General features: G+C 45.5%; 1 protein-coding gene across 9 annotated transcripts in view; it reads right to left on the bottom strand.

Moving 5' to 3' along the window:
- Positions 1–27,558, bottom strand: part of RIN2 (Ras and Rab interactor 2) — a 251,239-nt gene that overhangs the window by 33,255 nt on the left and 190,426 nt on the right. For 8 of the 9 annotated variants that reach the window (XM_016937522.4, XM_063803173.1, XM_024352161.3 and 5 more), the window contains 3 exons: positions 12,664–12,856; positions 8,664–8,775; positions 4,448–4,520 (listed from right to left, as the gene is read on the bottom strand). In XM_016937522.4, coding sequence (XP_016793011.3) covers positions 4,448–4,520; positions 8,664–8,775; positions 12,664–12,856 — 378 coding nt within the window. Of the gene's footprint in view, positions 1–4,447; positions 4,521–8,663; positions 8,776–12,663; positions 12,857–18,267; positions 18,538–27,558 lie in introns of those variants that run through there. The other variant, XM_054674574.2, reaches the window with a different exon arrangement.

Here is a 27,558-nt window from a genome sequence, read left to right as displayed (position 1 = left end):
GGGCAGACAAGTCTTCGTGAGCAGGCAGCATTTGACTGAAGATCTAATGGTGGCCAGGGGTTAAATCATGAGGGGAAGGATCTTCCAGGCAGAGTGAGCAGCAGGTGCAAAGGCCCTGGGGTGGGGAGGGTCTGGCATGGATGAAGAACAGCAAGGAGACCACTGCGGCTGGAAGGTGCTAGTAAGGAACAAAACTTGGAGTCCTGCCTGGATTTTGTCATCATGAGACGTGCTGAGAATTTCCACTGACGAGAATAATGATACCAAACAACCTATTGTTTACGGTAAAATTAGGCAACATTCTTGGATAAACCAGATGAAATCTGGATGACTGGAGAATTTTGGAGCCATGGAAGCTGTTAACAATGAATAACAAATTAGTAAGTCAATGAAAAGAAGAAAAAAACAAGAATGTTTTGACACTGTAGTACTCTGCTAATGTAAAGCCAGGAGGCTGCTGTTTCTTGGGGGTTGGGCCCAGATCACCTCTTCCTTCCATGAGACCTTTCACTTGTCCTCAAATGTTGTGAGCACCCCCTTTGCTTGGCCACTTGTGTCTGTTTGAGATGAAGCAGGCAGCACTGCAGGGGATGGCTGTGTCTGTAATAGCTGCTGCCTGACCTGGCAGGGCGGCAACCCTGATGCTAATCTCAAGTGAAGATTAATGGGAACCACAACCTTGTAACACCAAACTAGACTGTAAATATATGTTTGTGTGGCCGGACCAACTTAATTAAAATCTACTTTCCTCAGACAATTTTGGGGGAAAGCTGCATACCACAAAACCAACCTATGTTTATATTAAGCTTTTACCTTGCTCAATGCAGTACCTGGAGCTTAAACATCACATGACTGGTTTGGGGTTTTCTTAATGATATATGACAGGAAGCCACACCTGTCTTTGGTTAATGGATGGTTTCAGGCTTTGATCTACTAGAAAATTAGATGTTGTATATGCATCGTCTCCCACTGTGCCAGCCAGGGTGCATCCCAGCATCTTCACACACACATGCACATGCGTGCACACGCACACACACTCACACACACACAGGGATGCCTTCTCACTTACATCCTATTAAAGAAAGGGGCCTCAATTCTAAAGCTTGCATAACAGACAAACAAAAGCCATCATCTTAGATATAAATGTTTCACCCAAGAGTTAAAACATGTACAGTCTAGATTTATTTTGTTTAACTTTGCTCTATACGTAGATTTCTAAAGGGGAGGGGACAAAGATCATCGGGCAACTACTATTAAATTACAGCAGGCACTGTAACTCGTGTGGGGCCTGGAACAGCCCTGGGAGGAAGCCGTGATGCCCCCATTCTGTGGATCAGGAGCAGATGACGACACAGAGAAGTGAGGTCCCTAGCACACCTTCGCAGAGCTAATGGAGGTGAAGTGAGGGTCAAAACCCGGATGTGTTGGACCCTAAGGTCTGAGCAGCTGAATAGTATGGTGGGAAAATATGGGCTTTGGCATTAAGGCAGGCCTGAGTTCAACTCCCGTAACTGTCATTTACTGATTGAATGATTGTGGGCACGTGCTTCACTTTTTCTGCCTCAGTGTTTTCATCATCCTAATTTATAGGGTTGCCATGAGGATTAGAAATATGTATGTATGGTGCTTAGTACAGATATAGAAGACCCCTAAAATTATTATTTCCTCTACTCCTCTATTCCGGTCTGAGGACAAGCAGCATTAGCCTCAACCCCTGGGAGCTTGCTGAAAATGCAAAACCTCAGGTACCACCCCAGACCCACTGAATCGGATTCTGCATTTAGCAAGACTCCAAATGACTCTAGTACTCTCACTACTACACTGATAACACCAAATCAACAGAGCGTTGCCAGGCATTGGGGGTGAAGGTGTGCAGTCACTATTTGTATTCTCAACGACACTTTTCAGCGAGCCTTCCCACTATGGCAAATCCTATGTTTATTGATTCGTGAATTCTCTTGTGCAATGCATATTTGCATATGCATGCTGTGTGAAACACCAGAACCAATAATCCAATCACTTTCTTTACTTGAATATATTTATGTACTAACAGCCAACTAAAAAATGTCACAAATATTCTTGTAAGACTGGGTAAATCAACTATCAATTGCCAAGAACATAGATGAGTAGCATAGAAAGAGAAACAAAAACATCAAATATCTTTGCATTTTGGAACAAACAGGGAAATTAATCTCGGCCTTCCTACCTGCAAAACATCAATTTTGGAGTTTTCCTATAAGTACCTTATATATTGGTATCATGCGTTATAGTTTATAAGGCTTTCATATACTTTATCTCCTTGCATCTTCAAACAGTCCTGGACAGCAGGTACTCCAGTCTACCATGAACACTGATGGTAACTTTTCTATGCTACTGCCAAATATTGCTTTGTAGGTGTAATTTTTCCCAACAACTCCACAATTACCAAAAAGCAAACTGTGAAAAGTAAATATCAGCCGGCTTCGCCCCTGGCCAACGTGTTAGCATTGAGACTTACTCCTCCAACCTGGTTGGCTTTAGGCCAGACCAGGTGTGGTTCCCTGGGGATGAGTGTGTGTGTGTGAGTGTGTGTGTGTGTGTGTGTGTCTGTTGGGGGCTGTGCTTCTGTACCAGCCTCCTCTCTTTGGGCAGCACATTTCATTTCCTTACACAGGCTTAAGAGATCCTGCCCAAATCATGGCAGGCTGGTTGCATCCTCTTGGGAGGTGCTCCCAGGTACTGGTCCCATTCTCAGTGAAGCCCTCATTTTCTTCCTGCTGGTGAGCAGCGCTGAATTCCTCCTCTGGAAGTGCCTCCCCTTTCTGAGGCCATTTATTGTGTGGCTTCAGCTGACCTGGAGACTTCAGAGGGCGAAGGGCTTAGTGGCTCCTGGCCGGGCACGGTGCTCACACCTGTAATCCCAGCACTTTGGGAGGCTGAGGCGGGCGGATTGCCTGAGGTCAGGAGTTTGAGACCAGCCTGGCCAACGTGGTAAAACCCCGTCTCTACTAAAAATACAAAAATTAGCTGGGCATGGTGGTGCATGCCTGTAATCCCAGCTACTCAGGAGGCTGAGGCAGGAGAATTGCTTGAACCCAAGGAGGTGGAGGTTGCAGTGAGCTGAGATCACACCATTGCACCCCAGCCTGGGCAACAAAAGTGAAACTCCATCTCAAAAAAAAAAAAAAAGTGCGTAGTGCCTCCTGCCCTCTGGCAGAGTCTAGTCAACAGGCATTTAGTCTTTGAGAAACAACCTAATCCTTAAATTAAAATAAACCGAGCCAAAATCAAATAAACTCCCCAGCCTATATGTGTGTTAGCTGTGAGAAGTGATGTCTGAAAACATCCTAGTAACACATTTTCCTGTCTCTGCCATATCAGCTGCCATGGACAGACAGAGAAGAAAAGGAGGCCAAATTGAGCTCAGCCCCATAAGAGGAGACAATGCCAATCCCTGCAGATAACCAGAATTTCGATTCTTAATTACTGAAAAAACACTTGATGTGAAAAAACTGTTATTGCTAGTAAGAAAAAAAACGGGAAAAAAAAAAAAAAAAAGAAAGCCTTTCACAATGCACACCCTGTTGACTCTGGTTAATATTCTGATTCTGGGCGGGGCGTGGTGGCTCACACCTGTAATCCCAGCACTTTGGGAGGCCGATTCGGGTGAATCATCTGAGGTTAGGAGTTCAAGACCAGCCTGGTCAACATGGTGAAAACCCGTCTCTACTAAAAATACAAAAATTAGCCAGGCATAGTGTTAGGCGCCTGTAATCTCAGCTACTCAGGAGGCTGAGTCGGGAGAATTGCTTGATCCCAGGAGGCAGAGGTTGTAGTGAGCCAAGATCACGCCACTGCTCTCCAGCCTGGGTGACAGAGTGAGACTTCATCTCAAAAAGAAAACAAAAAACAAAAAACTGATTTTGGACTTAACATTGTACAGAACAAAATAGTTGCTTTGGTTATGAAAAGGACATGAGCACCCAGTTGGCCTGAAGGACAAGACTGATGGGCTGGTTTAAGGAACCCACATTTGTAGAATGAACTCCATCCCTTACAGAGTTTTCAGAGGCATTATCATGAACCTTTCAAAGTCACAGGTTTGCATGCGCAGTCCCTTTCTGTGTGTAGGTGTGTGTGTGCATGTGTGCACATATGTGCATGTGTGTGTGTGTTTCCTGCTTGATGGGTCTGGCTGAAAGGAGCCTTTGGAGCAGCTTGAAGAAATAATCATATGAAGGATAATTTATGTTTGGAGGTTTTGGGGTAGTTGTTTTGACCTTAAGCCTGGCATGGTGTGAACTTGGTGAACCTGTTCACTTGGTGAACATTTTACTTAAGTAACCAGTCTTAATCTGGCAACATCAAATAGGTGGCCAGCCTCCTAGATCCTTCAAGAAACCTCAGGTTAATTATATCCCACACACCAAACAGGGCCTTGAAACCATATGAGAGGAAGAGGCCTTACCTGCTGATGCAGTAGAAAGCAATGAGCCGGAATAAATCTGCGAAACTGATTCCTGAGCCTTCCAGGGAAAAGGCTGGAAAAGAGATTTCAGAAACCAGCTGATTCTCCCTGAGCACGTTCTGGGACAGGAAGAGCCCCCTAACACCACGTGTGTGGGACCATCTGAGTACTCTCAAACAAACTACCGTGTGGCTTATCAGAACCAGCTGTGCAGAGGAGGCATGTCAGCCAGCAGCCATCGGTAAACAGTCGATGATCTGGAAGTTCATCGCTTGACTCATGCCGAGCACATGCTCCAGTGCTTGGTAAACAGACCAGGACAGACTCGAGTTGCACAACTGTCTTTTTTTTTAACTTCAGAACACAAAGGGCAGGGGACAAGGGGCCATTCTGTCTGGATTGTATCAGCACAGGACAGGGCTTGGGGAACACCAAGACCCCTACTCCCCTCGATCCCTTGACCCTCCTAGGACACACACTTCCCTGGCCACTCCTTTTTGCCATAACAGAGCACCTGTGATAAAAGCACACGGGAGAAGGAATGTAGAGCTGGGAGGATATGATGAGGTTCCCTGAAATCAGCTTTTGGTTAAATTCAACATGAAAGATTCCAAACTGGCCGGGCATGGTGCCTCATGCATGTAATCCCAGCACTTTGGGAGGCCGAGGAGGGAGATCTCTTGAGCCCAGGAGTTTGAGACCAGTCTGGGCATTATAGCGAGACTACATCTCTTTTTTTTTTTTCTCTCTCTCACTTTTTTTTTAAAACAAAGATTCTAAAACCCATTTACTTGGAGTGTTGTTCCCCCCTCCACCCCTGCTCCAGTGTTCAAATTTTCTAACACAGAAGACACGTTCTGGGCCGGCCGTGGTGGCTCACGCCCGTAATCCCAGCACTTTGTGAGGCCAAGGTGGGTGGATTACCTGAGGTCAGGAGTTTGAGACCAGCCTGGCCAACATGGCAAAACCCTGTCTCTACTGAAAATACAAAAATTAGCTGGATGTGGTGACACACACCTGTAATCCCAGCTATTCGGGAGGCTGAAGGAGGAGAATCATTTGAACCTGGGAGGTGGACGTTGCAGTGAGCCAAGATCGAGCCACTGCACTCTAGCCTGGGTGACAGAGAAAGACTCTGTCTCAAAAAAAAAAAAAAAAAAAAAAGACACATACTGGCAAGATGGTGTGGCATTCTGCACATCTTCCAAATGCTGGAGCAGCAAGTGGTCTGACTTCAAAGACTCATGAATTTGCCAGCCAGCCCTCACACCACCTCAGCTGAGCAACTCACACTGATATTCCTCTAAACATTTGAAATATCCTGTTTTATGAAGATTTCCTCAATCCAATGTGTTTCTTCTCACTCATACCCTCATTTATTTTGCTTATTTGCCTTTTTTTTTTTTTTTTTGGAGACAGAGTTTCGCTGTTGTTGCCCAGGTTGGAGTGCAATGGTGCAATCTCAGCTCACTGCAACCTCCATCTCCTGGGTTCAAGCGATTCTCCTGTCTAAGCCTCCCAAGTAGCTGGGATTACAGGCATGTACCACCAAGCCTGGCTAATTTTGTATTTTTAGTAGAGATGGGGTTTCTCCATGTCAGGCTGGCCTCGAACTGCTGACCTCAGGCGATCCGCCCACCTCAGCCTCCCAAAGTGCTGGGATTACAGGTGTGAGTCACTGCACCGGCTGCTTCTTTGCTTTTTTGTATTATTTTATTATTTCTGTAGCACCCCCAAAAAACATCCATACCGCTACACGTATACCATCACAGACACACACAGACACACAGAAACAACAAACACACGTGTGCCACAATTTGTAGAGTTAAGGAGGAGGGAAGTGATTTGGAGCAGGTTAGCTTCTCCAAGCCTCGGTTTTCTCATCTGGAAAATGGACCCTAACGGTACTTTCCTTATCTCCCAGAAGGGTGGTGGGGGGAGCTGAAATTTTTAAAAAATGAAATAATTTATGTGAAAGCATTGTTTCCAAATATGAGGTGTTGTTTATTATTAAGCTGCACTGTCCGTAAGTTATGACAAAATATCTGAATATTTATTTATTTGAGATAGAGTCTCACTCTGTCGCCCAGGCTGGAGAGTGCAACGGCACTATCTCGGATCACTGCAACCTCCACCTCCCGGGTTCAAGCGATTCTCCTGCCTCAGCCTCCTGAGCAGATGGGATTACAGGCTTGCGCCACCACACCTGGCTAATTTTTGTGTTTTCAGTAGAGACGGGGTTTCACCATGTTGCCCAGGCTGGTCTCGAACCCCTAGCCTCAAGTGATCCGCCCACCTCAGCCTCCCTGAATGTTTTTATAGCAAGTCCTTCCTTCACCTCAATTCACAGAGAAGATAAACAGGCTCTGGCTGAGAAGGGGCCATTGCAGTGGGACCCAGGCCTGTGGTAACTAGTTATGACCAGGCTAATGCTTTATTTAAACAAGCTCTTTGAACCACTTGAAGTCACCTGGAGAAGATTAGGGAAGTGATTAGAGGCCTCGTCAAATTATGGGGGAAAAACCTTCGGCCACAAGGACCTCAATGAACAACCAGGAAGCTTCCACACACATTGCCCACACTTCTGGAAGAGGAGAGGAAGTGGCTTCCGACCAACACATCCATCGTGCTCCACTTTGGACATTAGGGAGGAATTTGAAAACCAGTTAGATCTGTGGCTTCTTGCCTTGTGGACTTTTTTTTTTTTTTTTTTTAATATTTTTGGGTTGTTTTTTCATTTTTAAGACACGGTCTGGCTCTGTCGCCCAGGCTGGAGTGCAGTGGCACGATCACGGCTCACTGCACTTAAGTGATCCCACCTCAGCCTCCTTAGTAGCTGGGACTACAGGCGTGTGTCATCATGCCTGGCTAATTTTTTTTTTTTTTTTGGTAGAGATGGAGTTTTGCCATGTTGCCCAGGCTGGTCTCAAATTCCTGAGCTCAAGCAACCCTCTGGCCTTGGCCTCCCAAAGTGCTAGGATCACAGGTGTGAGCCATGGTGCCCAGCCTCTCGCAGACTTTCAAAAGCCAATTCAGAATTGCTTAATTGATTCACTTAATATAAATTCATTATCAATTCACCTAACACATTATTAGCTCAATATGAATTTATTACCTTTCAAGCAGTGGGTTTGCAATGTACCTTCTGGTTGCATCCTAATGTATTTACATTATTGGCTGGGTTCCGCCTGCTCGTGCACCTTTCAGGGGGAAGTTTTTCCCTGGCATCCATGACCTTGTGGATTTGTAAGATCCAGGTTGACAATTGAGCTGGAGGCGGTTCACAGTCAGCCTGGCAGATTTTACCCTCCCCTAACTCAGTTAATGGTCATTTGGCTCAGCAAGACTGTGCCCTCCTGGCTGAGTAGAATTTCATCTCGGCCCTGAAATTGACCTTCATCTACACCTTCAGCTTCTCCAAATGCAGGAGGTGAGGTGCTGGGAAATCGGGAAGCAAGTGGGAATCCCAGGCTCTGTCTTGCTTCTGAGCTCTCTCCTCCTGGCCTGCTCCTCCCACTCCTCCCCCTTTGATGTGCAGATCCATCTTCCGATCCTTTCTTGGAGGCTGGCAGTACATCAGAACTGGGTGTTCCCTTTTTTATTTAAAATTTGGCCTCCCGACACTTCACATTTCCAATGACCAGTCGTGGAACAGCAGAAAGAAAACCAACACTTCTGAGCACCACTCTCCCTTCAAAATGTTCATCAAAAGGTTGGATTCTGCCTCTGATTAGCTGCATTTCATAGAAGACTGAACACTGATTGCCTGGAGGGAACAGGTCTGCTCAGGGATTATTTATTCACGAAGAAGTGCAGACACATGCTTTAGGATTAGATCCCGTAAAAGGGCTCTCTCGCTGCAGTCTCCTTGCAACTTAGTCATTGGCAAAGCTGGGAACTGAATTCATGTTCCACTTAACTGGGTAGGGGGAGAGGAAGTCAACCTCTATTAGTTCCCTACCATATGCCATGCAGTAGGCTGCACACTTTATATTCAGGTTGTTTGACTCATTAACATCTCAGAGGTTACCATCATCCCATTCATTATACAGATGAGAAAACTGAGGCTCCTGGAGTAGGTTATCTGCCTAGTCATTCAGTGCCAAGACTCAGACCCATATCTGCCCATCTCAAAACCAGAGCTCCTTCCATTTCCACTCCCTGCAGAGCCCCGTGGCCCTGTCAGTCAGGACCTGAGCATCCAATGACCACTTACTGTATGTGCTTTCCTTTATGGCAAATTCCTTGAGTGGGGCCCCAAATTCACAGGGCAGGCGGAGGGAGAGGACTTTCTTCTGCATCTTGGTAGATTTATGAACCAGGAAGATCTAGTGGAGGGAAAAGAAATACAAGCTTTAGGAAATATCTAGAATGTTGGAACCCAAGCATCTGGTTTCCCTCACACTCAATGAATAGAACCTCTTCATATCCACACTGCATGGCTCCCTGCAGGAAACTCTCCTGCCATAGAAAGGGGTGCTCAGAGCACAGGGTGCAGACACCTTTGTTCATTACTGGCTCCAAAAGAATCCTGCTTTCCCTCTGACAGAAGCTTCTCCATGGGGCTAAGAACTCCCCTAGTCTGCATAAGCATTTTCAGTTCAGTGACTGTTTTACTGCTGGAGTTACGGTCTCCAGCCCCTGTCTTATATGAGTTATATTCTCTAGCCCCTGTCTTATATATCTTGGTTGGTGAAACCTAAATTCTAAACACAGGTAACATGACTAAACCATAGGAATTGGGATTTCATTGGTTAACTTGGCTTATGAGGATATTTACAATAGAAATTTAAGTTTGTGGCCAACAGTGAAAAAGCAGAAGTTGCTTTGTTTTTTGTTTTCAAATTGAAATCTGAATTTCTAAGCTCCTCTTGGAAAATGAGATGATATAGCAAGACCAGGCAACAATCTACTGGAGCTGAAAAATGGCTGTTCCATTTGGGTGGTGGGTGGATGCACTCTGAAGTTCACCCCGGTGGACATGGAGGCTGTCCATTTATTCCTGACTCACTTCACATTCTACCAGTTCCCTCAAGATCCTAATATTGTCTTTGGACACATGCTTTAAAACAGTCCAATTCCTAGTGCTGATCTCAGGACACCGTTCTGGCCCTCATCACTGCAGAGTTAAGTATGCTGTGTACTTTTGTGCAGGCTGTGCACTGCACAACTCCAGGAGGCACCATTCACCTAGCCTACGAATGAAGTGACTCTCCCTGGAGTATGGCGTGTGGCAGCCCAGCTGAGTCCTGGTTCCCTTCTGTGGAGCATGGCCCTTCTCCAAGGATCTTATTCTGTCTGTCATGCTTCTTTAGCTACTTCTCTTTACTCTGCATTTAAACACCTTACTCTCTACCTATTCTCTCTCCTACCTTTCTACAGCCTTTCATTTTTTCCCTGCCTAATCTTTGCTCCTCACTTTATCTCCAGTTAACATCGCGTAAGATACTTTATTTGGGGGGTGGGAAGATGGGTATGGGACTTGGGTATCTGGTGAAGAATGAAGCTGGAAGACCTTGAGTTCTCTTTTCTCCTGGCACCATAGGGATGCATCCATAGGACTCATCCAGTAGCAGGTTCTGGGAGTCAGTGCCTCTGGGACACCCTAAAACTGAAGCAGATGCTTCCTAAATAGCATCCGGATGGGTAAGAGGCCAAAGCACTGCGGAGAGGCAGCTGTTGGTTGTTAGGAGAGGAACTAACACTCCCTTTTCCAAGTGGAGATCTCCCTGAGCCTTGGGGTTGGGGAGTGCAACCTCTAGGCCTTATTTTTTGGAGGACTGCAGCCTTACATTATATCAGGGGTTGGCAAAGTCTGGCCTGCAGACGAAATCCATCCTGCCATCTGTTTCTGAGTAAAGTTGTATTGAAATACAGCCACGCTCGATCATTTACATATTGTCTATGGCTGCTTTTGCATGACAATAGTGTAGTTGAGTAGTTGTGACAGAGACTCTATGGCCTGCAAAGCCAAAAATATTTTACTTTGCCCTTTACAGAAACAGTTTGTGGACCCCTATCTTAGATTATAGAATAATTAAGGATGGGCACCCCAAGAGCCCACTTCACTCATGCCACCATGGCCAGTCTCTCAAATCCTCCTTTTTCACACACTTTTAGCCACCTGCTTTTCTCTCTCTTCTTTATTTTATTTAATTATTTTATTTTTAGATGGAGTCTTGGTCTGTCATTCAGGCTGGAGCGCAGTGGTGCAATCTCAGCTCACTGCAAGCTGGGTTCAAGCAATTCTCCTGCCTCAGCCTCTGGAGTAGCTGGGGTTACGGGTGCATGCCACCATGGCTGGCTAACTTGTGTACTTTTAGTAGAGATGGGGTTTCGCCATGTTGGCCAGGCTGGTCTCGAACTCCTGATCTCAAGTGATCTGCTCGCCTTGGCCTCCCAAAGTGCTGGGATTACAGGCCTGAGCCACCATGCCTGGCCTCTCCCTTAGTTATTCTTGACTGTCCTGGTCCACGTTACTCCTGTCCTGGCCCTGCCCTCAACCTGCCCAATCTCATCAGGCAGGCCCTGTGCAGGGATCAGGCAGGTGGATGGAGAGAACATGCCTGGCTTGTTTCCCATGCAGGTCTCAGCAAGAGTGGACGTGCCCTACCTTGGGAGGGGGAGCTGGGCAGGCTGTTGCCTAGCTCTGCAGCAACTTCTGTCTTTGGAATGTTTTGCAGAAATGCAAGAGCAGACAATTCAACTGGCTGAAAGTTAGGCTTCACAGAAGGTGAGGAAATCCTGATCCTATAGAACAAAACTAGAGGCAGCAGCTCTGTGTTATGGCCAAGGGATTCTCTGCAAAGATGAGAAAGCACCGTGCCTTGTTCCCCTGAGCATGTTCTAGCAGACGTCTTAGTTCTACCTGTTTCTGCCTGATGAGGAATAAAGAAAGATTCATATGTTTTTAAAAAAGTGAGAACAGACAGACTCTGACTGCTAGGAAACTCAAAAATGTATTTAGTGCCCAATTCTTATGACATTCCTCAGCTAGCTACTAATGGGATTTTCTCCTTGCTTCTCCATCTAGTTCTTAGTCTCTATCTTGTGTTGCGTGTTAAGTATTATTTTATCTGTGACTTATTGTATTTATCCTTTAGAAGTAGACACTGTACACAAATGCCATCCACTATAACTTTGTACTACAATGACAATGTTCCAAATTTTGCACCATCTAATATGGTAGCCAGCCGAGGCCAGAGAGCACTTAAAATGTGGCTACGGTAACTGAGGAGCTGAATTTCTAATTTTATTTGCTTTAATTCATGTAAATTTAAAGAGCCACATGGGGCAAGAAGCTACCATATTGGATAGCACAAGAGATACCAATCACTTTTTTTGGGGGGGGGACAGATTCTTGCTCTGTCACCCAGACTGGAGTGCAGTGGCACAATCTCTGCTCATGGCAACCTCCACTTCCTGTGTTCAAGTGATTCTCCTGCCTCAGCCTCCTGAGTAGCTGGGATTACAGGCGTGTGCCACCACACTGGGCTAATTTTTGTAATTTTAGTAGAGATAGGGTGCCACTGTGTTGCCCAGGCTGGTCTAGAAATCCTGGCCTCAAGTGATCCGTCCGTCTTGGCCTCCCAAAGTGCTGGGATTACAGGCGTGAGCCACCGTGCCCGGCTCCAGTCACTTTTTTGAGGACCTTCCACAAGTCGTGGAGTGGTCTGGATGGGACGGACAGTGGTCTTGGATAGACAGTAGCTGAGGAAACCATATTAGACTTGAGTCTGTGTGGAAAGCCCAGGGAAAAGAGGACTACAGAGCAGGCAAGTCTGTGGACACAGAACTTTTGAAGGCTGGGTCCCAAGTTGGATGGCTGGACCTTGGCAGGGCTCCCAGGCTCAGAAGGAGAGGAAGGTAGCAGAGGCCACCAAGGATCTCAGACCCAGGCTCATCCTTAGTGTCCAGGCTCAAGAGGTCAGACCCAGGCTTCTGGCCAGTGGCCCCTACTCGCTACCCAGATGCTCAGTTCTCTGCTGGATCCTTGTACCTCCCATGGTAACTGAGCATAAAGACAGAAAGACACATCGTGAAGGGCTCTGTTCCTGGGTTTACAGAATATTTCTGCATTGAAAACCAGTTACACATCAAGAGACATGCTCCTTACAAGCTGGGAAGAACTTTCTGGAACTAACTCCAAGTGTTTTTCTTTAAGCCGGCAGCAGTCCTGCCTGCCTCAACCTGCTTCCCGAGGCTCTGAGTCTTACCCCCGGAGGCTGGGCCTGCAGGACCTCTGCTGCCTCCTCCTCACTCAGACTCAGCTGCAGCCATATGGGGTGGGTGTGGAGGAGCCGGTCCAAGATGCTGAGCCTGTTGGAGAGGCTGTCATAGCCTGAGTCCCGGGCACAGGTCTTCACGTCCTCTTCCTCGGAATAGCCACCATCCTTGTGTCTTACCATGCTAGAAGAAAGAGAAGCGGCACGGTCAGCTGGCTGCAGTACCATTTCCCTAACAAGGAGACCGTCCCTGCAAGTTCATAGGCCAGGCTTGCCACCGCACATACCCCATCTTGTGATTGCCCCCTTAATCATCTTCTCTTCCAGACTGAAAGCTTTCTGAGGGCAGACACAATGTTTTATTTTACCCTATATCTCTAATATTAAAAAGAACACTTGGCACTGAGCAGACCTGACCTTCTATTCCTAACCCCATTTTCAAAAGTTCTAAGCATCCTAAATGCCATTTATTCAGGCTTTGTCTTCTGACATAAAACATTTCTTTGTTTCTTTTTCTTTTCTTTTTTTTTTGAGATGGAGTCTCATTCTGTTGCCCAGGCTGGAGTGCAGTGGCGTGATCTGGGCTCACTGCAACCTCCGTCTCCTGGGTTCAAGTGATTCTCCTGCCTCAGTCTCCTGAGTAGCTGGGATTATAGGCGCACACCACAATGCCCGGCTAAATTTTTGTATTTTTAATAGAGATAGGGTTTCGCCATGTTGGCCAGGCTGGTCTTGAACTCCTGACCTCAGGTGATCCGCCTACCTCGGCATTCCAAAGTGCTGGGATTACAGGCATGAGCCACCCTGCCTGGCCAATATAAAACATTTCTAACTTGAGGACAGAACCCTAAATGCAAAATAGCATGGATGGCAACCATGAGTTCCTAATGCTCAGTAGCATTTCTCATAAGCACAACCATGCCCCAGTCTAAAGGCAAATGCACTCACACAGATTTATTTTGTACCTGAATGATTGGATTTTATTTCTTCTCACAAATCTAAGCATTTTTATTACTGACATTATTTATAATAAAACTTCACAGAGGAGTGATGCTGTGCTATTCATAAAATCATGTCGACATTACTCATAATAGCTAACAAGCGGAAACAACCCAAATGTCTGTCAGCTGATGAGTGGATGAACAAAATGTGGCCAAGTGTGGTGGCTCACGCCTATAATCCCAGCACTTTGGGAGGTTGAGGCGGGCAGATCACTTGAACCCAGGAGTTTGAAGCCAGCCTGTGGAACCTGACGAAATTCCATTTCTACTAAAAATACAAAAATTAGCCAGGTGTGGTCATGCGCACCTGTAGTCCCAGCTACTCAGGAGGCTGAGGTGGGAGGATCGCTCTAGCCTGGGAGTTTAAGGCTGCAGTAAGCCATGATCCCACCACTGCACTCTAGCCTGGACAACAGGAGTGAGGCCCTGTCTCAAAAAAAGAAAAAAAAAAAAAGAGTAATCTATTCTTACAATGGAATATTATTCAGCCATAAAAAGGAATGGGGCACTGATGCATGCTGCAACATGGATATACTTGGAAAGCATCTTGTTCAGTGACAGAAGCCAGACATAAGGCCACATACTGAATGACTCGATTTACATGAAATATCCAGAACAAGCAAATCTACAGAGACACAAAGTAGATCAGTGGGCTCCAGAGAATGGGGGAGAGAAAAGAGAATGGGGAGCGATTGCAAACAGGTACCAGGTTTCTTTCCGGGGTGATGGAAATGTTCTGGTATTAGATAGTGGTGATAATTGCACAATGTGTGAAGGTACTAAAACCCGCGAATCATGCACATTAAAAGGGTGAATTTTATGGTATGTGAATTATATCTTAATGACCAAACCATATTGACATCCTTTTGGTGCCAATACTGGTTCTGTCAGTGAGTGTTTAATTCCCATTTTACCAATGAGAAGACTGAGGCCTAAGAAGTTACTGAGCTGTCCTGAGTGATAACAGCCTTGAAACAGCAGAACTAGAAATTACACATACTCTGGTATTTATCCAACGTTGTGGGTACCAAGTCAGGTCAGGGACACAGGGGTGAGGGGCACAGGGGTCAGGGACACAGGGCAGTTTGTATCCATGTAGCGGCTGTTGTGTGCCAAGCCCTTTACCTACATTCTCTCATTTACTCCTCTTGGCAGCCCTGGACCACAGGCACCATGATCCCAGTTTTACAGAGGGCCAGGAGTCTTAGCCCAGGTCAGGATCTTGCTCAAGGTCAAGCCCCTGGTCAGAGAGAGGGGGCTGACATTTCCATCCAAGGCAGCTTCGCTCTGGGTTCTCTCACCCTTTACCAAACTCAGAACTGACACTTACCCTGGCTCTCAAGGAGCAGGTCATCAAGCCCTATCCTGCGGCAGCCAAGGGACACCAGACCTGACCATTCATGTCCAAACAAGCAGGTTTAGATTGGGGTACATATGGTCTTCAATCCTCTAAACCCAAAGGCACTCAACTGTGTGACCCAGATAATGTATTTAGCACTGAGAAGGATGGATAATGAAGCTGAATGTATGATGAGTTATAAAAAGGAAATTAAAGAAAGGAAGTGTGATATTTCCACATGGACAACTCTACTCCTAAGAGGTGGGACTGAATTTAGAAGAAGCCAACCTATGCCGATGATTTTTGGGTGTGCAGACTCAATAATAATACCCAGTGTTGGCATGTGGACTGGCCAGAGACCCCCATCCTAACTTCTCTCCATCACCTTCGTGACTTTCTGCAGGCCTAAGGAATCTCATTCATTCAAGATTTATCTTTTTATTTCTTCTCAAACACGTGAAAGCTTTGCTCAACCTCTGCTACAAATTTCCAGGTAGGAGACTCTGTGCCAAAAAGAATAGTTTCTCCTTCTGCAAATGCCATTCCAGGGCCTGCAGGTATTGGGAAGTGAATATTTGCAGTTAAAAAAACATACTCTTCAAAGTGAAGCTGGTGTTAAAATTCCTTTCATAGAAGGTAAAAGAGCCAGCTTTAGACAAGTGATTCTCAACCCTGGCTGCTGATAAAAATCACCTAAAAAAGCCAGGCATGGTGGCTAAAGCCTGTAATCCCAGCACTTTGGGAGGCAGATCACCTGAGACCAGGAGTTCAAGATCAGCCTGGCCAACATGGTGAATCCCTGTCTCTACTAAAATACAAAAAGTAGCTAGGAGTGGTGGTGGGTGCCTGTAGTCCCAGCTACTCAGGAGGCTAGGGCGGGAGAATTGCTTGAACTTGGGGAGGCGGAGGTTGCAGTGAGTGGAGATCGTGCCACTGCACTCCAGGCTGGGCAACAGAGCAAGACCCTGTCTCGAAAAGAAAAGAAAAAAAAAGCCAGGTGCAGTGGCTCATGCCTGTAATCCCAGCACACTTTGGGATGCTGAGGCGGTTGGATCACTGGAAGTCAGGAGTTCAAGACCAGCCTGGTCAACATGGTGAAACCCTGTCTCTGCTAAAAATACCATAATTAGCTGGGCATGGTGGCGCACACCTGTAGTCCCAGCTACTCAGGAGGCTGAGGCAGCCTCGAACTTGGGAGGTGGAGGTTGCAGTGAGCCGAGATCATTTCACCGTACTGTAGCCTGGGCAACAGAGCAAGATTCCGTCTCCAAAAAAAGAAAAAAAAATTCCCCAGGGGATCCCAACGTGCAACCAAGTTTACAACCACTACTTTGGACCAGTATTTGTCAAACTTGAGAGCCTGCATGAAAGTCACCTGGGGTTTGTTAAGCCACAGATTCCTGGTTTCAGACTCAAAGCTTCTGCAGGTGTGGGGTGAGCCAGAGACATTGCATTTCTAACAAGCTGTCAGTGACCAATCTGAGGACAACACTGTAAGGAACATTTGCCTGAGATCCAAGTGTAAAACATGCATATTAACTCAGATCAATTAGGGGTTTGGTTTTGTTTTGCTAGGGGCTGGGGGCGGGGCATGGGTACCATGCCACTAAAAGAATTCTTGGCGACTAAATAAATATTTTATCACTGCCATCTCAGGTTGGCCATATTTTGCCAAGACCAAATTGGACAGTGTCTAACATGACAATCGTGATGCTCATGTGTGCTGAAAGTAAACATGTTGACATATCTTCCTTCCCTAGAAGGGTGCATCCTGTGACTCCTCTGTGGTTTCAAGGAGCTGAAAAGCCTTTGTTCTGACAAGTGACCTCAGCCTAAAAAGCAGGGCCCAGACAGGAAGATGGTGAATAAGATTCATGGGGCCTTATAAAACAGCAACCATAATTATCCGTTGCCTTTGCAAATGACTAAGCTGACACCTTGATTCAGCCAGCCACTTGAGGTTTATAGCATATTATTACAGGACAAATTGGCTTTTATCAGGAACAACCTTCAGGAAAAAACTAATGTGAGAACATTGAACATGTAGGGGATGCTACTGGTGCTCCACCTAGAGCCCCTCCTCTAGGGCAGGCACCCACGCCCCATCTGCTGCGAGTGTTGGCTGTGGAAAGTTCACAGCTGCCCCTCTTCTCCCGGAAATGCCCAGGAAGCTACATCCTCTCCCTGAGAGCAGACTCACTGCCAATGACATACTGATATGTACTTTCTACATATGTGAGATGGAGAAGAGTGGCCTTCTAGCCTTGAGTTGAGACAACTCTGGGGGGCTATTCGCGCTGCTGAGCTCCCTGTGGGACCAGGCAGAGCCCACATCTTTGCCTTGCCTCCTCCCTTTCCCATCCTGGATCCCTCACTCCTTGGCAGGCTGCTTCTGAATCACTTGCACAAGAAGCCCCGAATCAGGCTCTCCTTCCAGGGAACTCAACCTATGACAGAACTTGATGAGATTCATAGAAACTAGCGATTTCTAAGAAAGGTGTCTGCATGCAAACAGGAGGGAAGGCAGTGAACAGAGGTTCATAAAAGGTAAAACACTGTGATACAATCCAGGAGATTCCAATAAAAACATGGTCATAGTGGAATGGCCACAGAGCCAAGCTCAGGGCAGGAAGCATGAGGTTCCTCTCCTAGCTCAGCCGGGCATGTGAGACCTTGCTCAGGTCCCTTTCTGAGCCTCGTCCTTTTGATCTGAAAATAGTAAATAACAATACCTTCACCACCAGGTAGTAATCAATGCAAGCAAAAATTGTGAGTGGATGCTAAAAGCAGAAGGCAAAAGACTTAGGAAATAGGATAGTCATAGTCTTAAAATATCACCTCACAGATCACTTAATGACTTGTGAAAATGAAAAGGTACCCTGGCAATGGAGGAAACTGGTAGATGTCACCTTAACCAAGTGATCTGTGTTAACTCCTCCAAAAATGAGCTGCCCTGACATCAAGTGCCCCCAGTGTGAGGCTCTGAGAAGGTACCATGTCACCTAGGTGTCTTTCCTGCTCCCAAATATGACTCACCTGAATGTATACAGGAGAAAACAATCAGAAAAATCCAAATTTCAGTGACAGCAAAACCAATGGCCAAAACTTCAAAAATGTCAATGTTATGAATTTTAACAGGCTGTAGGATTAATACAGGTTCGAGGTGAATAAAGAGATGTGATAACTACATGGAGTGCATAGCCTGAAACTCATATATGGCATCAGTATAAAAAGATCTATAAAGGACAATTTCACCTGTAATCCCAGCACTTTGGGAGGCCAAGGTGTACGGATCGCTTGATCTCAGGAGTTTGAGGCCAGCCCGGGCAACATGGCAAAACCCAGTCTCTACAAAATATACAGAAAAGAATTAGCCAGGCATGATGGAGCGTTCCTCTGGTCCCAGCTACTCAAGAGTCTGAGGCGGGAGGATTGCTTGAGCTTGGAAGGTGGAGGTTGCAGTGAGCTGAGATGGCACCACTGCACTTCAGCGGGGGTGACAGAGTTAGACTCTGTCCCAAAAAAAAAAAAAAAAAAAAAGTTAGCCAGGCACAGTGGGGTGTGCCTACAGTTCTAGCTACAGCTGCTCAGGAGGCTAAGGCAGGAGAACTGTTTGAACCCGAGAAGTGGAGGTTGCAGTGAGCCAGACTGCACCATTGCACTCCAGCCTGGGTGACAGAGCAAGACCTTGTCTCAAAAATAAAATAAAATAAAATAAAATAAAATAAAATAAAATAAAATAAAATAAAATGGAGAATTTCCTTAAGTGTGATAATTTTATTATGCTTACAAAGGAAAAATGCTTTTATTCTTAGGACATGCATACTGAAAAATTTAAGGGCAAAGTATAAACATGTTTGAAAGTGTCAAAAGAAAGAAAGAAAGAAAGTGTCAAATGATGAGCTCCCCCTAAAAAGAAAAAAAAATAGGGAGATTAAGAAAATGTAGCAAAATTTCAGCACTTAGTGAATTAACTGAACAGTGCTATCTTTGCAACTTTTCCATAATGTTTGAAATTTCTCAAAATAATAGGTTGGAGGAGAAGTAATAATATCTACCATCTCACTGAGTTTTTATAACTATAAAACTCATTTATTTGTGCAGCCATTCCCACTATGTCTAGGTGTCTAGGGCTGCTATCATGGGGAGATAAAACTTAGGTACAGATACAGTGAGACCCACATGTGAATACAATGGGCAAACCATAGAATGCCCCGCAAAGTATAAGGTGCCTCTAGGGGCAGAGAACAAACACTCACCCAAAAGTCACAGCCTCCACCCATCCCAATTACAACCAAACCTGGGCCTCATGGCTGTGAAGCAGATGGGTGGATATTCCATCCACTTTGGAAGGGCAGGGCTCTCCAGCACCTGTCCTGCTCTCATGACAACCAGGTTAAGGTTCTTTGGAGTATGGGATGAGAGAGGCCTTTCCACTGGGCTGGATTTCCTTCCTTCCCATGGCCCAGCGTTAGTTGACTGAGCAGGTGGAAGAATAAGTGATTGCAGAAAGCTCGTTCTGAGTAGGACAACCAGGCAGACAAGGGTTAGTTTTACTAACATTGCCAGAATCAGATTCACCTCAGAGAAACCATCGACACAGAGCAGAACTTCCAAACGATGCATGCCTTTTCTTGTCCTAATTCAGAATTCCAGAAGACAGTACAATCTACCAGCGCAGCCCCTAATGACCAGTCCTAGTGACCAGGGTCTAGACAAAGCATGCTATGAAGCCTCCCTTGCACTTCCCCCTACATCACCCGCTCCCGCGAGCTGCATCCCCAACCATACATCTGAAATGTACACTTTGACCTTGCAAATGAGAGACAATAAGGCAAAAATACACAGAAATGTGATGCGAGGCCATTTCTGTGGCAAAACGTACTGACTGAGTAAATAAAGTCAACAACTTTCTAGATATAAGAATCCTAGTTTGGCTGTTAAATAGCAAAAAGAAAGTTCAAGGCAAAATGACAAATTCTTACTCTGTCAACCAAGGATGGTGCACATCCATTAGGCTGTGGGTGGCAGCAGGTGTGCTGTGCCCTGTGTGGCTCTGCCCTCAGTGGCAGGACATGAGGAGAAACAAGTAAAACAAAAAGCCCCCTAAACCTCCTCTATGTGTGTAAAGCCACACCTTCACTAAGCCGAGCAATTAGATTTTTATTTATTTATTTTGAGACGGAGTCTGACTGTCACCCAGGCTGAAGTGCAATGGTGCAGTCTTGGCTCACTGCAACCTCTGCCTCCCAGGCTCAAGTGATTCTCCTGCCTCAGCTTCCTAAGTAGCTGGGATTACAGGCACACACCACCATGCCCAGCTAATGTTTGTATTTTTTTTACTAGAGACGAGGTTTCACCATGTTGTCCAGGCTGGTCTGGAACTCCTGACCTCAGGCGATCCACCCGCCTTGCCCTCCCAAAGTGCTGGGATTACAGTGTCCAGCCTAGATTTTTTTTTTTTAAAGTAAAATTACGGCCTGGTGCAGTGGCCTGTACCTATAATCCCAGCATTTTGGGAGGCTGAAGGACGTGGATTGCTTGAGCCTAGGAGGTCGAGGCTGCAGTGAGCTGTGATCATGCCACTACATTCCAGCCTGGGCAACAGAGTGAGACCTTGTCTCAATAAATAAATAAATAAAATTAAAATTAAAATTAAAATCATTCAAGACAATCACTTTTGTCTGGGGCATACTTCCAAGTTGCCTTGGGGAGTGCTCCCGAGAAACTGGAGTTTTTAAATGAACAATTTAATATCACCTATGATAAGATGTGCCTGATTTTTTAAGAACAAAAGTGATTTCAAACAAATATTTAAAATGTACTAGGATTTTTCCACCAGTCTGGCCAACATGGCGAAACCCCATCTTTACTAAAAATATAAAAATTAGCTGGGTGTGGTGGCGCGCTCCTGTAGTCCCAGCTACTCGGGAGGCTGAGGCATGAGAATGGCTTGAACCTGGGAGGTGGAGGTTGCAGTGAGATCACGCCACTGCACTCCAGCCTGGGAGACAGACGGATACTGCATCTCCAAAAAAAATATATATGTATATATTTTTTTCCAGTCTATAGCAGACTGTTAGATCATAATTCAGCTAAAATGGGATTGGTTTAGTTAATTAACAATATCTGAAAACCCCTCATAGAATGAATGGCAAGTCCCCTATGGAGATAAATAAGGTGGTTGTGGCCCGTAAGTCAAATGATGCTTTCCTAGGGGAAGTTCCATAGTTCTCTGGCTCCCTTCCGTGTGTCTGTGCGAGCAGCTGTGTCTCAGCACAGTCACTATCACATCTGCCTTGGAGCTGGAACCATCTGTGGTCTACCCTTGTGTTTTATCAAGGTACCCTGTTTGCTTCTACTTACATGAGTCATCTGGAGACACTGGGATGACTGGGTCAGCAGTTAGTTGGAGGAAGGATTATCACGGTTTCTCAAAAGCAGCTTGGCTTTCGGCTTTTATCTCAGTTCCCCAAACCCTGGCCCTAGACACGACTTTCTCTCCTGTGTCAGGCTCCACAAGGTATGGAGAACTCTCCTCTTGGAAGGGCGACACCTGCTTGCTTTGCCAGCTTTCCCAGGCCAATCCTGGTGGAATCTACAAGGACTGCCCCAGACCTGGGATTTGAAGGAGTGAGCGGCAGGCTCCGCCCATGTCTCTCCTTGCAAGTCTCACCTTTCTGGCCAGGCACTCCCTGAAAACAGTCTTTACGAAAAATCCTGGCTTTTCTTGAAGCCTGAGGGCTCATTCCCTGAAGGTTTCTGGGAATCTCCTAGACTTTTATGAAAACAAAGTTTCTCATTGTTTACATGGTAAGTGTTTAATAAGTGGTTACAGAATGAAGACAATGGGCTAATTATCATGTGATAAGTTCTTATCAATAAACAAAAACAACAACAAAAGCAGGACTCAGGTTCCATATTACTTTTGCCTCTGACTAAATTGTGGTTTAAGATTCATTACATTGTTTGTCTCCCAAACATAAACAACTGTAGTTTTGCTACTAAGTGGAAAACTCAAAAACAAAATAAAGCTCTAATGGTGGAAAAGTGTAGATTAATTTTGATATTTAAATTTTTAATTTTAAAAAATACTTTTTTAGAGATGGGGTCTTGCTGTGTTTCCCAGGCTGGTCTCAAACTCCTGGCCTTAAGTGATCCTCCTGCCTCAGCCTCAGCTTCCTGAGTAGCTGGGGCTACAGGCACAAGCCACCACGCTTAGCCCAATTTTGATATTTTGTAATATCTCAATGTTGTTAGAAATTGACAATATTTCCCAAAAAGTGATGGATACATCAAGGTAATCCATAGAGGCATGGTTTTAATTTTAATGGCCATTACCTATTTTAATGGTTATATGTATTCAGTGTGTTTCCCAATTATGGTAAAAATACTGAATTTGCTTTTTTTTTTTTTTTTTTTTAAGACAGTCTGACACCCAGTCTGGAGTGCAGTGGTACGATCTCGGCTCACTGCAACCTCCACCTCCTGGGTTCGAGCAATTCTCCCGCCTCAGCCTCCTGAGTAGCTGGGACTTTAGGCGTGTGCCACCACGTCCAGCTAATTTTTGTATTTTTCATAGAGACAGAGTTTTGCCATGTTGGCCAGGCTGGTCTCGAACTCCTGACGTCAGGTGATCCACCCACCTCGGCCTCCCAAAGTGCTGGGATTACAGGTGTGAGCCACTGCACCCAGCTGAATTTCCTTTTCCCTTTTTTTTTTTTTTTTTTTGAGATAGAATCTTGTTCTGTCACCCAGGTGGTGACAAAATCTCAGCTTACTGCAACCTCTGTCTCCCAGGTTCAGGCAATTCTTGTACCTCAACCTCCCGAGTAGCTAGGCACGTGCCACCATGCCAGACTAATATTTGCATTTTTAGTAGAGACGGGGTTTCGCCATGTTGGCCAGGCTGGTCTTGAACTCCAGGCCTCAATCAATCCGCCCACCTTGGCCTCTCAAAGTGGTACTGGGATTCCAGGTGTGAGCCCCGGCACCGGCCTGGGAAGATCATCCTGTAGATGCATCTACATGCCGTTGCTCAGCTTCCTCCTTACTGAGTTCAAGCTACTTGGAATGTCTCCTGCCATATCTGGCTCCTACCTACCTACCTGTCAAACTGGGTTCAAATCCTCATCCCTTATCTCCTTCAGCTGCAAGTAATCTGTGGCCTATCACATTCCTTCCTTACTGTCCCCACACCTCCAGGGCACCTACCCCATTCCACTCTGGTCAGACTTCTCTCCCTTACTAGCCTGGCCTCATCCCCAGCCCATATTCAGGCCTAGCCCTGGGCAGGAATTAATAAAAGGTCTGCTTTAGGCGTGACCAGGGGCCTGAGGAGGAGGTGATCTACAGACAGCAAGGTTTACGGAAGAGGAGGAGCTTAGCGGGCAGGGAGAAATATTCTTAGGGGCACTGGGCAGTTTCTTTCTGAGGCCCCCTAACAAATAGAATCCGCTGCTCAGCTCCAGCCTCAGGAGACAAAGCGTTCTTGTTTCTGTGCTTATCAGGAAATGGGCGGCAAAAATCACCACAGCTACCAAGAGCCACCTGGCCTTTGGCCATCTCTGGGGCAAGAAAAGGAGGCAGCTCCAATCCTTCCAGAAAAACAAATCCTTCCTTATTGCTCATTAATTTCTCCCATGGACACCCCTTCTAAGCTCAAGTCAACTAGCAAGGAGTGGGCTTTGAGTGGCTTTGGTTGTAAAAGTCAATGATGTTCCTGCAGTCTACATAGTGAAAAAAAAATGATAAGAAAGATAAAAAGAAAAGTCAATGATGAGCTTTAGTGTAGAATTACAATAATTCTGTGCCCACCAATACCAGACATTGGAGACCAGTGCTCCATCCAAGGTCTCCAAATACAGAATGCTTTATTCCAGCACGGAGAATGAGATTTAGGATTCCAACAAAAGTGGCCTGCTGAGTGCAGGAGAAAGTAGAGGGTAGACAGTCCTGGCAGGAAAGTGCTCTTGGATAAAGGCAGGTGCAGTGCATGAGGTCTGAAGAAACCCCAGTGGGAACCCCACACACAGCTTCAGGGTCTTTCACATTCAGTCATCAGTTTATCCGGAATCAAAGCCACCCACCTCCTGCCCATGTGAGTGCACTGAAATCACAATGCTATTTTTGGTAAGGCATGTCATAGTTTCAATGGAATCAACCCTGATTCTAGTCTCCCTCAGCCTCCTAATCTTCAGCGGTTAGGTGGAAAGAGGACTCCAAGTCAGACTTGAATCAGAGCCTCAGCACTGCCCCTTCATCAGTGTGAGGCCTGCACCCATTACCATGCACCGTTTAACCTCAGTTTCCCTGTGTCTAAAAATGGATTCTTGCTGAAAAAAGGAATCTATTAGCAAAACAAATAAACAGAACCTGAAAAGAACTTCTGATTCTAAGTGCCTGGACTGTCTTTGAAACTATGAGTAATGGTTCCGCTCCATGGGAGTTTCCAGGATGACTTCTTACCGTCTTCTAATTTTTGGATAGTCAGAAAAAGAAAGCAAGGCAATGTGTTTCCATTCTAGGACTGACAAATCCTGTGGTATTAACACAACTCTGGAGCTTGTTTTGGCAGCATTTCATGTGACCTGGGAGAAAGCAAAACCCCAAAGCTTCTACAGGCCAGCTTCCAGCAGGTCCTGGAAGCAGGAGAGTTCTCCATCTACCATTAGTGTCTAGGCTCAACCTGGACTCTGGTATTGCCATCCTCAACTTTCAGATGGAAAAAGAAAAAAAAAGCCACTTCTCTTGATATTTTTGTGTTAAAATTTCCATGTATATCATGCTTCTCCAGGAGCCTCCCTTCAGCTGCATGCCAGACTAAAACCTTTTTCCAGGCTGTTGTCTTAACCAGCTGCAATGGCAAGAAAGATACACCCTGGGATGTGGCATTGCCGGAGGGCCCAGGCTTCTAGCTACAAGAGGCCAATGCAGGGGTCATCTTATGAATCAAGGATGAGACAGAAGTCAGAGTCTCGTGCCCACCATGGTCCTGATCTTGGGGCAGTAGATCCTTGACCATGTATCAAAAGGAACACAAATATACACCTCAAATGCCAAGCTGCAGCCAAGATGCCTGGATAGGTGGGAGATGAAGCCAGGACTTAGCGGGGCTGGGAGAAGAGAGGTAGTGGGTCTGGGATCAACAACTTGTGGAAGAATATTAGTACCAGAGGCCCCTTATGTAGAGAGACAGAAAATAATGGCCCATACTGAAGATATCTATCAACTAAAAATCTTTGGCACAGGACAAATTCCAATTTGTGTTAAAGACATACACACACACAGAGCAAACAAAAAATTCCCAGAAAAACTTCAACTTCAAAAATACCTAGAAGTTGATGTCCAATGATTTCTTAACACCTTCAGACATAAAAATATTTCTTTAGAATTTTGAAGTTCAGAACTTGAGTCTAGTTATAGGTAAAAAAAAAAAAAAAGAATATTGAAATGGAATTAAACATGTCTCTGTAATATTCTATTAGTCTGGAGAAGAAGGGAAACCCCAATCCATTATTCTGGACACGGCAGGACCCTGGCCTGGCTAACACAGCTGACAGCATGGAAATTGCCAGGTGAGCAGAAGAAACCTTTTACCCACCACCCAGCATGGGAAGAGTGGTGGGCAGAGAGGCCTGGGGAAATGGATTGTCTTAGAAGGACCCCTGCATATTTAGCCAAGTTTTAAGGGCTGTCAGAGGCCATCCAGTTTATCTCCTTATTTGAGATCAAAATGCTAGAAATTGATAAAACTGGTCCTAGGTCCAGTTTTCCGACTTAGGCAGTTTCCCTAGAGCAAGCAAGTTCATACTTAATTCCTCAAGGCCTTTTTTTGTCCCATTAAACTCTAAAAGGAAAAAGAATCACTAGCATATTTGGGGTTACAGATTTTATTCCTCCATGGCAAAGGGCTGCTGCTTTTTGAGGGTGGAGCCCCAACTTCCTCAAAAAAGATTTGTAAGAGCATGTCACAGGAGGACTATTCTGAAAAACCTTTAGGGCCTTTGGTAATTTTTAAGTTCTATCAACTGAGGCCCAGCAGAAGAGGACACAGAAATGGGAACAAAAGCTCATGTCTGCCTGCAGGGAGACGCTGCCATTTCAGGAGGTAAGAAAAAGTGGTGGCTGTTTTGCCCAGGAACTTCCTCTCGTTGACTCTCCAGCTAGAGATGAGAAGGCCAGATACGGAGCGAATGCTGGCAGAGGCTTTCATTCTTTCCTGTAAAAATAAGAAAGAGGAACAAAGAACCTGTTGTCCTGGTTGCCCTTGGAGCTGAAAACAGGCAGAAGAAGGAGCCAGGCGGGCTCCAGTCTTGGTCCCGATGCCCTTCAAGCCCGGGGCATGCACCCTGCTTCACGGAAAGGCAAGTGTTCCATGGATTGGCAGTTTCTAGTATATAATTGCTCTGGGTTACACTGGTGTTATTTCCTAGCAGATGAATTCTAACTAAGCAGATATTTTATGGCAGAACCAATTGCCAATATAGCAGCAATGCAAAGCCTACAGAGCACAAAATAGCTCCAATTCTGGAGTATGCTGCTGGTGACATTGTGTGGCCAAGCTCAAAATAGCTCCAACTCTGGAGTATGCTGCTGGTGACATTGTGTGGCCAAGGTTTACTGTAAACAGATAAGCTAGCCACTACATTGGAAGGTGCTACCCGTCAACAAAAACAGAATCAATTTCTAGGAAACTGCATTTCTAGGATGATCAAAAACACCTTGTAAGTCAGTGAAAAATCATGCATGATCTACCATTTAAATGGATTGTAATGCAAAAACATCAGAAGGATACACATCAAAGCAAAGAATTAAATCAGCCATCCCAACAAACAATCAAAAATGATTCTATCTTGGAGTGGGGGTGGGGTCGGGGTCAGGGTGTTGTTTATTTTTATTTTCTGCATTGTGCTTTTTCCACCATGTACATGTTTTACTTTTGGCTATCAAAAAAAGAAATCTTAAATGTTTCTTTTAAAAAACTTCCCAAAGACAACAGATATCACCAGTCAAGATAGACTGAACAGCTCTTTAGGGCATTTTTTATCTTACACTTCTTATTCGTTAATGAAATTGATGTACCTCTGACCTAGAGTTACCTGCTTCCCACCTGAGGTTCTCGGGACATCTGCTGTCCTCCTCTGTTCATCTGACATATTCTATTATGTCCCATTTCGTTACATGATACTCACTTGTTTACAATTTTTTCCCTCCTTAGGTTGTGTAAATCTTCAGGCTCCACTCTCTTGGTATTTTGGTAAATATGATCCACTGAATAAATACTTTCTCTTTCTTTTCTTTTTTTTTTTTTGAGATAGAGTCTCACTCTGTCACCCATGCTGGAGTGCAGTGGCTTGATCTCGGCTCATGGCAACCTCCATCTTTCAGGTTCAAGCAATTCTCTTGCCTCATCCTGAGTAGCTGGGATTACAGGCATGAGCCACTGCGCCTGGCTAATTTTTGTGTTTTTACTAGAGAGGGGGTTTCACCATGTTGGCCAAGCTCCTTGGCTTTGAGACCGAGGTCTCAAACTCCTGACCTCGT

This window comes from Pan troglodytes, chromosome 21, assembly GCF_028858775.2.
Source record: "Pan troglodytes isolate AG18354 chromosome 21, NHGRI_mPanTro3-v2.0_pri, whole genome shotgun sequence".
Classification (NCBI taxonomy): domain Eukaryota; kingdom Metazoa; phylum Chordata; class Mammalia; order Primates; family Hominidae; genus Pan; species Pan troglodytes.
Note: the sequence above shows the minus strand (reverse complement) of the source record. Positions and strands in the feature narration are given on the sequence as shown.